The 12475-nt window shown below is 39.9% G+C and overlaps 1 protein-coding gene across 2 annotated transcripts in view; it reads left to right on the top strand.

Annotated features, from left to right (window-relative positions):
- The window catches only part of Pafah1b1 (platelet activating factor acetylhydrolase 1b regulatory subunit 1), a 64754-nt gene extending 54760 nt beyond the window's left edge, over positions 1–9994 (top strand). For both annotated transcript variants that reach the window (XM_028866714.2, XM_028866715.2), the window contains exons 7-11: positions 167–269; positions 1147–1375; positions 2630–2731; positions 4433–4589; positions 6209–9994. In XM_028866714.2, the coding sequence (XP_028722547.1) occupies positions 167–269; positions 1147–1375; positions 2630–2731; positions 4433–4589; positions 6209–6282 (665 nt within the window). In that variant the 3' untranslated portion in view covers positions 6283–9994. The remainder of the gene's footprint in view (positions 1–166; positions 270–1146; positions 1376–2629; positions 2732–4432; positions 4590–6208) is intronic.
- The last annotated feature ends 2481 nt before the right edge of the window (positions 9995–12475 follow it).

The raw sequence follows: 12475 nt of genomic DNA, 5'->3' as shown, positions 1-12475 counted from the left end.
TTTAAATAGAGGACCAAATTCTGCCCTTTCCACGCTCTCTTTTTCCCTTCCTACTTTTTTATAATCCTGTCAAATTTACAGTGTAAAAGTACTTTCTGTAGTTTTTTAAATAACATAGTAAAAACCCACAGTAAACTTAAATGTTTCCCTGTATTATGTGTTTTAGGCCATGACCACAATGTCTCTTCAGTAGCCATCATGCCTAATGGAGATCATATAGTGTCTGCCTCAAGGGATAAAACTATAAAAATGTGGGAAGTGCAAACTGGGTAAGTACATTTAGTTGGAAAGCATTAGACAAAAAGATTTTAAAAACAAAACAGGATTGTTTTCTAAGTGCTTAGTAATTTTATCTTTAACCTGGAATGATCAGCATGACATGTAGCACAGTTGCTTAACATGCACAAGGCCTTAGCTTTCATCCCCAGCACCAAATTGACAATTTATACATATTTATACATATAGATCTCAAAAAATAACTTCCTCTTTAAAAGAAACGTGTGCACTGTAAGAAAGATTCTTGAAAGCCAGGTGTGTGTGATGTCAATTTCTTACTGTTTTCTGTTTTGTTTTTTCTTTCAAGGTGATCGGAGTTTAAATTAGAATTTAGATAACATTTATGCTGATATACTTTTGTATATACCTTAGACTGTAGACCTTTAGACTTGGAAGTTTTTTTTTTTTTCGGTGTTTTGGGTTTTTTTGAGGTAGGGTTTCTCTGTATAGCTTTGCCCCTATCCTGGATCTCACTCTGTAGACCAGGCTGGCTTCAAACGCATAGAGATCTTCCTGGCTCTGCCTCCCGAGTACTGGGATTAAAGGTGTGCGCCACCACCACCCGGCTAGACTTGAAGTTTTGTATGTGTTTAGTTTTGGAAATTTTTATGCCTTCTATATATTTTACCTAAATTCCATATTTTGTTAATTCGTATATTTTCTGTCAGCCTATTTTAGCTAGTGCTTTTTGACTTCTGGCTGGTGCCCATCTTTTATTAACCAAAATTTTACATTTATTTTGTTGACTGCTGTAATTTCTCTAACTAATGCTATTCTCTTTATCCTGATTCATAATTTTGTATCATTTCTGGAAAGTTTCCTAATGCTTGCCATTTATTTCACAATGTGCCTTATTATTTACATTAACAGCTACTGTGTGAAGACATTCACAGGACACAGAGAATGGGTACGTATGGTGCGGCCAAATCAGGATGGCACTCTGATAGCCAGCTGTTCCAATGACCAGACTGTGCGTGTATGGGTTGTAGCAACAAAGGAATGCAAGGCTGAGCTCCGAGAACATGAGCATGTGGTAGAATGCATTTCCTGGGCTCCGGAAAGTTCATATTCTTCCATCTCTGAAGCAACAGGATCTGAGGTACTGTGTGATTTATATGTCATTGTTTGATTTTCTTATTGTGCCATAGGACAGAGCCTTAGGTAAATTTTCTGATTCTCAGTCTGATGTCTGTTAAAGTTCCTAAGACTTTAGCCTAAAATTCTGAATTTTGAGTCTTCTTGCTCTTTCCAGTTGTCAGTGGTGTTTATATTTTAAATCAATTATTGGGCCAGTAAGATGGCTCAGTAGGTAGAGGCACTGGCCACCAAGCTTGGTGACCTGAGTTTTATTCCTGGAACCCACATTGTAGGAGTTGGGAACCAACTCCCTCAAGTTGTCCTCTGACCTTACCTGGATGCCCTGGCATGAATTGTGTACATACACAAATAGATAAATGAAACAGTAGCTCACTGTTGATTTGATACATGTTGGAGAAATGATCATTTAAAGCCAGGTATGATGATGGCCCTTGCCTATAACCTCAGTGGTTGAGGAAAAAAGGCTTACAGGAAGTCCCTGTTTCAAAAACAAAAATAACCAAACAAATACCGTATATCTTAATAAAGCTCTGGATGAATCTTTTTTTTTTTTTTTTTTTTTTCAAAAAATGGCTTTTTAAAATTTTTTCCAGGGGTTGGGGATTTAGCTCAGTGGTAGATAGAGGCCTTGGGTTCGGTCCTCAGCTGGGGTGGGGGGGGGCTGGCTTACTATGTAGCCCTGGCTATTCTGGAACTTACTTTGTAGACCAGTCTTGCCTTGAATATACAGAAATTCAGCTACCTCTACCTCTTTGAGTACTGGGATTAAAGGAATGCATCACCACATCTGGCTCTAAATTAATATTGTTAGTTAGCTCTTCATTTGGACTATTATAAATTCTAAATAAAATTTATACTGCCCTCTGGTGGTTGTTACATACAGTGTATAATTAAATTTGATGGTGTGTGTCTGTCTGTCTGTGTGTCTGTGTCTGATTAGTTTAAAACTCCTTTTTGAGCATAGACTTGATACCAACTCTGAAACTCTTCTTCATGCTAGGTGAATACTCTGTCACTTAGCTTGATATACCTAACTCTGATTGCAGAAGTCTTGGACAGTACATTTATCATTGTTGGTGTTATCTAGGTAGGGCCTATTTTTCTTTGTAGGTTAGATATAGTGTCAGAACAGCTGTGTATTTAAATAGATGCAAACAGCCTTTTTGCAAGATTTGGGATAAATGTCATTACATAATAGAAGTTGTTTAAGCACTTATTTCTTGCATGGGAAAAATAATTTTTATATTTTCTGTAGACTAAAAAAAGTGGCAAGCCTGGACCCTTCTTGCTATCTGGTTCCAGAGACAAAACTATTAAGATGTGGGACGTCAGTACTGGCATGTGCCTTATGACTCTTGTAAGTTTGCATGATCTCAATACATGTTTGGCATCTTCATTGTGCTTTTAACTCTTTGGATTAGATACTCTGTGCTTCTTACTAAATTTCCATCCTGGGACTTTAAAATAAATCTTTTATAAATTTATAAACCTTAATGTTTTGTAATTATACTGGAATAGTGATGTTCTACAGAATGCAATATTAAATAAAATAAATCTATAAAACCAGTCAATACTGGCGGGGGGGGGGGTCTTAGCTCACTGTGTAATACCTACTCTGAAGGAGAAAGAAAGGTCTTACAGACTTGTTTACTCTGTTTTAATTTGTTAGCTGTCATCTTTTTGTTGGCATCTATTCTTATTTGGTTTATTTTCTTATTGTGAAATTAATTATTATTGCTTAATGAGTTAAAAGTCATTGTAGCAGCATTGGAGATTCCATATAAGAAAGGGGGTTATTGGGACATTCTGGTTTGCCTAAGAAATTCCAAGTGGGTCTGTGGATATAAGTCTTATGGGTCTGTGGATATAAGTCTTATAATACGTCATTCATGGTTTTAGGAACTAGGTCCTAACCAGATCTGTCTGTAGACTATGACTGACACACGGTAAAGTATACTAAAGGACTGATGAGAAGGGAGTACTGGAAGAGAGGGATGCAGTGAGGAAAAGGGGTCAGAAAAATGTGGGGAAGGAGCAGGACAGGGTCAACCAAAACTGAGTGTAAATGCTGCTCAAAAAGGAAAACTCATTACTGTAAGTGAATTGCCAATGCCTTTGATCCCAGCAGAGGCAGGTGGATCTCTGAGTTTGAGGCCAGTGTCGTCTACAGAATGAGTTCCAGGACAACAGGGCTACATAGAGACCTGTCTTGAAAAACAAAAACAAAGATAAAAGAAATACCCAGCACTCTGAATTTGAGACCAGCCTGTTGTATGTAGAATTGCAGTTCAGCCAGGATTACTGCATAGTCCAGACCCATCTTAAAAAAAAAAATAGTCACTGGATTGTGTCCAGGTTTTAATTATGTACATATATATGTCTTTGTGTGTGTATGCACATGTGTGTGCCAGTTCCTGGGTGGGCTAGAAACATTAGATCCTCCTGAAGCAGGAGTTACAGCCAATTGTGAGCTGCCTGTCATGGGTACTGGGAACCAAACTCGCATCCTCTAACAGAGTAGCAGTACATACATGCATTTAATTGCCTAGTCAACTCCTCTACATGTTTTTTTTTTTTTTTTTTTGTTTTGTTTTTTTTTGTTTTTTGTTTTGTTTTGTTTTTTTTGAGACAAGGTTTTTCTGTGAAGCCCACCTCTGCCTCTTGAGTGCTGGGATTAAAAGCATGATGAGCCACCACCGCCTAGCTCCTTGACTTGCTCTTAATTCCTCAGTCATCTCTTTGGCTCCTCAGTTTTTAACTAATTTTTATTTTATTTTTTTAATATAGAGTCTAGTTTGTTTTTTGTTTTGTTTTTTTGAGACAGGGTTTCTCTGTGTAACAGCTCTGGCTGTCCTGGAATTTGCCTTGTAGACCAGGCTGGCCTCGAACTCGATAGTGTCTAGTTTTAATCCCAGCACCCTGGAGGCAGAGATAGACAGGTCTCTGAGTTCCAGGACAACTAGGGCTACGCAGAGAAACCCTGTCTTGAACAACCAAAATAAAATGTATTATTTCTCAAATGTTACTTTAAATAAGTCAAATACCTTTTGTCTTTAAGGTGGGTCATGATAATTGGGTACGTGGAGTTCTGTTCCATTCTGGGGGGAAGTTTATTTTGAGTTGTGCTGATGACAAGACTCTCCGTGTATGGGATTACAAGAACAAGCGATGCATGAAGACCCTCAATGCGCATGAACACTTTGTTACCTCCTTGGGTATGTACACATTGTGAGGTCTCGCACATTTGAATTCTGGAGTGCCAGATGTAACAGTTTTATGTGACCTTATGAACTTTTCCAGGTGAGAAATGACTGAGTTCTTTAAGTGTGAAATAGAAAAGGCATATTTTACCCTTGTGGGTTCCACCCAGTACCTTTAGATTTATTTCTCTTTCTAGAATTAAGCTTATAATAAAAAATGCTGCTTTCAGTTGGGCAGTGGTAGCACATGCCTTTAGTTCCAGCACTCTGGAAGCAGAGGCAGGTGGATCTCTGTGAGTTCAAGACCAGCCTGGTCTACAGAGTGAATTGTAGGACAGCCAGAGCTACACAGAGAAACCCTCTCTCGAAACCCCCCCCCCCCCCAAAAAAAAAAATACTACTTTCTCTGTTGTACATTGGTTTTAGAAACTAGACTTAGGAAAGTGATATTTACTAATCACACTCTTGAGTGTTAGCTTTTTCTTTTCTGATAGTTTATAAATTTATCAAAAGAAGTCATAATGCTGTGGGTGTTACTCCATGGTATAACAAACACCAGTACTGTAGAAGAAGAAAAAAAGAAATTTTAAATAATAGCCTGGGATACATAGCAAGATCGTTTCAAGAAAAAAAACAAAAGGAGCTGACAAGATGGTTCAGAAGGCAGAGGTGCTTTGGGGCCGACGCAAAAACCTATGTTTGATCCCCATATCCCAGACAGTAACAGGGCAGAACTGGCTCCTGAGAGTTATCCTCTGACCTCTGAACTTGAGCCTACATGCGTATACATGTACAAACACACACACACACACACACACACACACACACACACATGCGTATACATGTACAAACACACACACACACACACACACACACACACACACACACACAAAATATGAATAAATATTTTTAAAAAAAAAAACAGGCAAACCCATCCAGGCATGGTGACACACTCCAGCATTTGGACAGCAGAGGCAGGAGAATGCTCATGTCCCAAATTTGAGGTCAGCCTGATCTATATAACAGAGGATATATGGTAAGACCCTGTTTTTTAAAGAGGAAAAAAAAAAAAAAAACTAGGGCTTTCTTTTGACGAGTAAACACTGCCATGTACTAGAAACTTGGGGAATTGTATGTAAGTGTCATGTCCTCAGTATCATATGGAATTCATAGGAGTGAATTCATTAAGTTATAATATACTAGGGTATTTTGGATGGATCTTGTGGTGACTACAATAAAGCCCTTGGTAAATAGCAGGAGTGTTGTATTAGTTGTTCACATAAAGCATTAGTATTAAGCCTAGAGCACTGTTTAGTAAATGGATATGCTGAGTGTGCCCTCATTCATTTTTTTTGAGCATCATTTGGGATGGTACTTGTGGTATCGAGTGGGCTTTAATCATTGAGTTTCAACTTCCTAACCCAGTTGGTGAGCTCAGTAGTTTTCAAGGAGTATGGGTATGTATATAAAGAAAACCAGGGATATTGTATCCATGTGTGGAGGCACATGCTCATAGAATCTCAGTGTTTGGGAAGCCTGCTACGATTATATACAAAACCCTGTCTCAAAAACAAGCAAAAAGTTCTGTCTGGCTTAGTGTGGTTTGAAAACAAGCCTTTTCTTTTCTCTTTCAGATTTCCACAAGACGGCACCCTATGTGGTTACTGGCAGTGTAGATCAAACAGTAAAGGTGTGGGAGTGCCGTTGATTGAGTCTCGTTTGGTTCTTCCTCCCTTTTTTTCCTCTGGATGCACTCTGATGATACCATGGTTACCCCATTTGAGCTCTGTTTAAATAAATATTGTCCTTTCATGTAAATTATTCTGGATGTAGATTGAGCTTATTAAATGTTACACACAAAGTATTCATGCATGGTGAATCCAAATTGTATACTGTAAATTTACATATGTTGTCTAGAAGTACCATAGGGTTTAAAAACCTGGGCTGGCATTGGTCACACCAGGCCTATAAGGGCAGAAGTTGAATAAATTGAACTAGGGCACTAAACTGAATAGTTGACAGTGTCATTTTATGTTGGATTATTAATTATTGTTTTTCTTCCTGCTATCTGTTGGTGCCTGACTTGATGGCCTCATTTTGGGGAAAGTGGTGGTTATTAGGGCTTTTTCTGAAATGTGTATCTATGTAACATCACTTAAGTGTGCTTAATAAATCTTTAAGGGTGTTAGATAAATAAGACTACAATTCAGAATCTTTTGCTCCATCTGTGTAATTAATGGGGATTACACATTGAAGTTTTTGTCATGACCCCTTTGCCAAATCAATAGGATATGTTTGTTTTGGCAGCCTATCAAGCAAAGGCTAGTGGTATATTTATGTAAGAAAATGATCGTAAATCTCAAGAAAAATCTCAGCAGCTAATAGTGAGTCCTTTTTCCCTTTGGGTCTTACTGCTTTGTAAACAGGTCAGGAACACTGTCCTACTCTAAGCTTCTCTCCACACTAGACACTCTTCGAGTTGTAGCTCCATACTGTTGGACTGTGTAGTGATGTGACTCCCCAGTAGAATTTGATCTTCCCATTGAGTGTCATGGTACAAATCACTATGTGTTTATGATGTTTTTAGGGATGTGCAATGTGCATTTCAGAATGACAAATGCTGACAAAGTTGCGTGCCCATTTTAAAGGAGCAGGAGAAACAGCAGTTTCTAACATGAACCTGATAACAATTTGAACTGCTTCACATAAAGTTATAAAAAGTGTGACAGGGTTTAATGAAGCGTGCATAGAAATATACTGTTTTTTTTCATCTTTGTTTATATGTAAATGTTTATAAGTATATGGACCTATCTATAAGTGGATATGTCTATATATGTATATCACACACATACAACCTCCATGTTGTTGGGTCTTGAATTTTTGAAGAAGTGCTAAATCATACGAGTAGAGGAAATGTTGCTGTGGAGTATCAACCACAGCCGCGCTTCTGACGCCTCTGGCTTGGAGGGCCTTTTCTAAGCTAAAAGAAAGCCACCTCCTTTATTCTCCACTCTAATGTGGCCATTCAACATTTTACACATCCCTGATATGTTGTATATTTTGATCCAAAGTTACTACAGTAGGAATAAGAGAGTTTGTCCATGACTTTTGGAACACTATTCCATTATCAGTTGTTAATAAAGAATTCCATTGTCTAGCTAACCAGCTTTTTTTTTCTTTTTCTTTTTTAAAGAAAATCAATTTGAAAAGTTAACAAAAACAATGAAATAACAATAACAGTTTAACTGATAATTTTTTTCTGGTCTGCATTTTATTCATTTGTGTAATATATGATTTTTTTTTAAATGTCCCTTTAAGTATTTAAAGGAAATTTGATTCCTGAAAGGACAAAAGGTGAGAGTTAATGTCCTGTAGATATACAGAGATTAGGCCACTAGGAGCAGCTTAATGTCTAGCGTGTGTCCTTCTGTTCACTTGTTTGTTCTTAAGACTCCTCAAACATGTCTCTAGAAAGGAAAAGTGTTTTGAGAAATAAATGGCTATTTTTGAGGACAAAAACTTCGTCTTGATTCCGCAAACATTGTAGGTTAGTTTTCAGGACAACATTGCCTCACACCCCTACTTACCTTTAAGTCTTTTTCCCTTAGCTGTTCTGACTGGATTTTTCTCCAAAAGCTATGGAAAATACCTTTGTTCTCATTGCTGCTATTTCCTGTCCTATTTCAAGAATATAAATACATAGAAATGGTGCATCTTAACATTTGTTTGTGTTTAAATGTCTTGTCTTTTAATTCAGTTTTAGCATGTAGCAACATGAATTGTTTTAAGGGTAAGCCACAACATCTATACATCATTTCTAGAAACAATAAAGAATGGTACCAATGTAGAGGAGCAGAGCTGCTGTTCTGGGTCTCCTCCCCTGCAGCAGTGACTCACTGACAGTGGAGGAGGGAGTGCTCTGTAACAACGCTGTCCTACTTGGGAGATCGCCACAGCCTGCTGCTTAGCTGAGTTACCTGACATCCTCCACTTAAGCAGCAGCAAACATTGAATCTCAGGGATGGTCCACAGCTGGATCCAAACGTAATGAGCCCTGTTTGAGTAATGAGGGGGAGGGGGGGGCAACATCCACATCTGGCATCAGATTTGCAAAGGTTTCTTGCACTGTTGTTTGACACTGCCCTGTTGATGCCCTTACTCTTATGTTACTGTTTTCTCTGTCTGCTGTCTAACCCTGTGCCTTGCCTGGGATAAGGACAATGATAAAGTTACTGGTTTGGGTTATAAGTAGAGGACTTTATGAATTGGTTAGCGGTTTACTGCTGCTTTGTTACTTCCTCGAGTCAGATTGGCCACATATTAAGAAATAAAAAGCTGGTAGAATTGTGTCCTAGGATGATGTTGACTGTGTGTGTAAACAGACATTCCAGTGCCACTTATATAGCACAGCGTGCCCAAGAAGTCCTAACTGCATGGAGAGTGCAAGCTGCAGAGGTTTGTGTAGACATGGCCTGGAGAATAGTTGCTTTTGACTTGGCATCTTGCACTTTAGGAGACTAAGACCGTCCTGTCTGCATGTGGTGTGACCAATGGTGTGCCTAGAGCACTACCCACAATTGCTAGTGTTAGCAAGCCGTCCTGGGCCATGGCACACTGTAGTCCTTTGAAAGCTTTGGCTCTAGGCTCACCAAGCTCAGTCTCCTGTTTGCCTCTTTCTGTTTCCATGTGAACTTCCAGATACCACTCACTAAAAAGTTTATTTTTTTTGTTTTTTAATTTAAAGAAAAACTATTTAAAAATAAGGACATTTTGTTTGTTGACAGTGGTGGCTTGATAATCCTTAAGCAACTGAAGTTGAAATAGAAGGAAAAGGCACTTAAAATGGTTACTCCTACTGTCCAGCTGTATATAAACCCAATGTGTTGGTTAATCTAGATGGTGCAAAGAAGAATATCCTGGTAGACAAGCAACATGGGCAAAATTGGAAGAAAGGTTTTGGGTTTTTCCAGTGGGCTGTGTGGGGTGGGCTGGGGAAGCTGGACTCACAAGTCACGACTGGAACTGGCCTTTTTATCCTTCCACTGTATCATGTAAGTAGCTGCTTTCTTCTCGCCTGCCTATCCTTCAGGCTCCCCAAAGCTCACTCTGAAGATGTTAGAAATAAACACAAACTCTACGAGTTAGATGTCGTCCTGACACTGACATGAAGGCAAGCATTGATTTCCTATGAACGTTGTGGAGGTGGTCATTGGAGAGAACAGTTCCCCAGATTGTAAAAGTTCACTGAAGATAACGACACAATTTTAAAAATCAGTCAAGGAATGTATATAATATTGCTCTTGTGTTTTACAGTAAGATTTGTTGCTCTCAGACTGTGTAAAACAAAATTTATTCATGTTTTCTGCATATTAAAAATCTTATTGTACCAATTGGTAAACTATTAAATGCCTATAAAACTAGATGTGCTGGGGTTTTTTCAGTGGGTATTAGGGTGGGGTTGTGTTGTGCACAGATCTTGGTAGCAAGTGAGGCTTTTTCTTGGCACCGGGCACAGAAAGAACAAAACTTCAGTTGGCCATAGGCATCGGAGTCTTTGGGAGCTTTTCTGGCACTATTTTGTTGTCTGCTCCCTATTTGGAGGGAGCAGCGCACAGTAGGGGTCTTTTAGCAATAGGCTTGCAGGGAACTAGAACCACTGACTATTGGGTAGCTAAGCCCCACCAATCACCTCCAGAGATGGGGTTCCTGCCCGTTTTGTTTCTAAGTGAGCCTTTTAGCTAGCATCTCTTGCCTTGGAGCTGTAAACACCCTTAATGTTGTTTTCAAATTTATGAAATGTACCTTTGAAAGGCCAAAATACACCTTCACACTCATCACTGTTCTAGTGCCCTGTCTCATCCTGATAGCACATGTCCTTAGTTGTCTCCAGCCTTTTATGCACAACAGTACAGGTGTTAATGTGGTACCTCCTGTTGGAAGGAACCTTCCCAGCCAAAGAGAAGCTGGGCAGGATTGTCTGTATCTGCCAGCTTTCCCACTTATGTGCCCCTCCCCCTTTTTTCACTTCTGCTAAGAACCTAGCATTGGACTTGACTACTTTACTTGTGGTGACTTTGAAGGCACACATTGCCTCCCTCCTGAAGACAGGGAAAATTGCTCTGCATCCATGATGCCACATCCTTCTTCGTTAGTCTGGTGAAAACCAACATGTGCAGACGTGAATTAACTGCTGGCAGCAGTTCTGTTCTCTGAGCCAGCATAATCATCCCCTGGGAAATCATTAGACATGCAAGTTCTAGGGGCCCACCCAAGACCTACTAAGAGCCAGTACAGACCAGCCTTTTGAACATGTCCTCCGGAGTAGCCTAATGAGGCTTAAGTCTGGAAACTACTGAGAGTTGATTTCTTGCCAAAGCTTAGAACAAATGTCTCTCCATCCAGGGTCCCATAGCAGGGTTTTGAGTTCAGACCACACACTCCCTTCTTGCTCCCCTCCCTTGTATCTGGGTGGGAGCCACACCCCCAGTTTCTGCCTCTCTACATGGGTGATTTGTGCCTTTCTGTTGTCTTTTCTATGTGGTCACTTAGGCCTATCAATGAACATTAGCCAGGAATGAAAATAGATGGTATTTAAATTTCTTTTGTGGTTTTTTGAGACAGGGTTTCTTTGGCCTTGGATGTCCTGGAACTAGCTCTTATCAGGCTGGCCTCAGATTCAGAGATCCACCTGCCTGTCTTCCAGAGTGCTGGGATTAAAAAAGGCAAGTGCTACCTACCACCCTTAAATTTCTAAAATTAAATTTGCTTACATATTTGTGAACACTTCTGAAGATCAGAAGTCATTTGGGAATGGGTTCTTCCATCCAGGTGGAGTCAGGTTTTTGACAATAAGAGCCTTTTTCTGCTAAAGTGTCTCACTGGCGAAATAGCTGCTTAAAAAAAAATAGACAACTCTGTAAACCTGGAACTCAAGACATCCACCTCTGCCTCCCTTGTGCTGGGACTAAAGGCATGCACCACCACCATACCCGCCTACCCTGTTTGTTCTGTTCCTCAGTATGAAGAAACCAGGAAAATAACCTTCAATTTTTTGGGGGTGGGTGGGTAAGGATGTAGCATGGGTTGCAGTGGTCTGTGCCTACCTCAGGCTATCCTGGAATTCTAGTGATAGCTCTGCCTCAGCATGCACCACCACATCCAACTTCCTGGTGGCTGTCAGTGGAGTACCTCACTGTTTTGATTTAGAGTTAGATCCAGGTGCGGAGCTGCACTGGCTCACTTCAAGATACTTGATTCTCAGCTATAGGACATGTAGAAATCCCTCAAGTTGTCTGGTTGGCTTCAACAATAGCTCCTTGTCACTTGAGCTGTCAGAAGATTGGGTTGGCTAGTGAGATGGCTAAGCAGGGAAAAGTGCTTGCTGCTGTACAAGCCTGACCTGAATTCTGTCCCAGAACCCACTGTGGTGGGAGAGAACCAACTCCCCCAAATCATCCTCTGAGTTCACATATCTACTCACATATCTACACATAATTTTAAGATTTTTAAAGCCGGGCAGTTGGTGGCCCACACCTTTAATCCCAGCACTCTGGAGGCATCTGAGTTCAAGGACAGCCAGCGCTGTCACACAGAGACAAACCATCAAAAAGACAAAAACAAACCATCTGAGCCATCTCTCCCACCCCCACAATACTTTACAAAGTGTTTAACAACACTAATATGCTTAAGGGAACAACGTAGAAAAATGGGCCTCCATGGTGACTAGTAGGCACCTGATTCCATTACAAAGGTAAACTCATCCACAGCAGTCTCAAACAAACATGTATGTATGTTGGACATACATACACTCTTTCCAGAAGTGATGTATGTCCAACAAGACCCAGAGTAAACATGTTTAGAACATAATGAGCCAGGCATTATGGTCTCCCTGAAAGCCCAGC

The sequence above is a fragment of the Peromyscus leucopus genome, chromosome 8b (genome assembly GCF_004664715.2).
Source record: "Peromyscus leucopus breed LL Stock chromosome 8b, UCI_PerLeu_2.1, whole genome shotgun sequence".
NCBI classification, from domain to species: Eukaryota; Metazoa; Chordata; class Mammalia; order Rodentia; family Cricetidae; genus Peromyscus; species Peromyscus leucopus.
The sequence above is the reverse complement of the archived record's forward strand: the minus strand, read 5'-3'. Positions and strand labels throughout refer to the sequence as shown.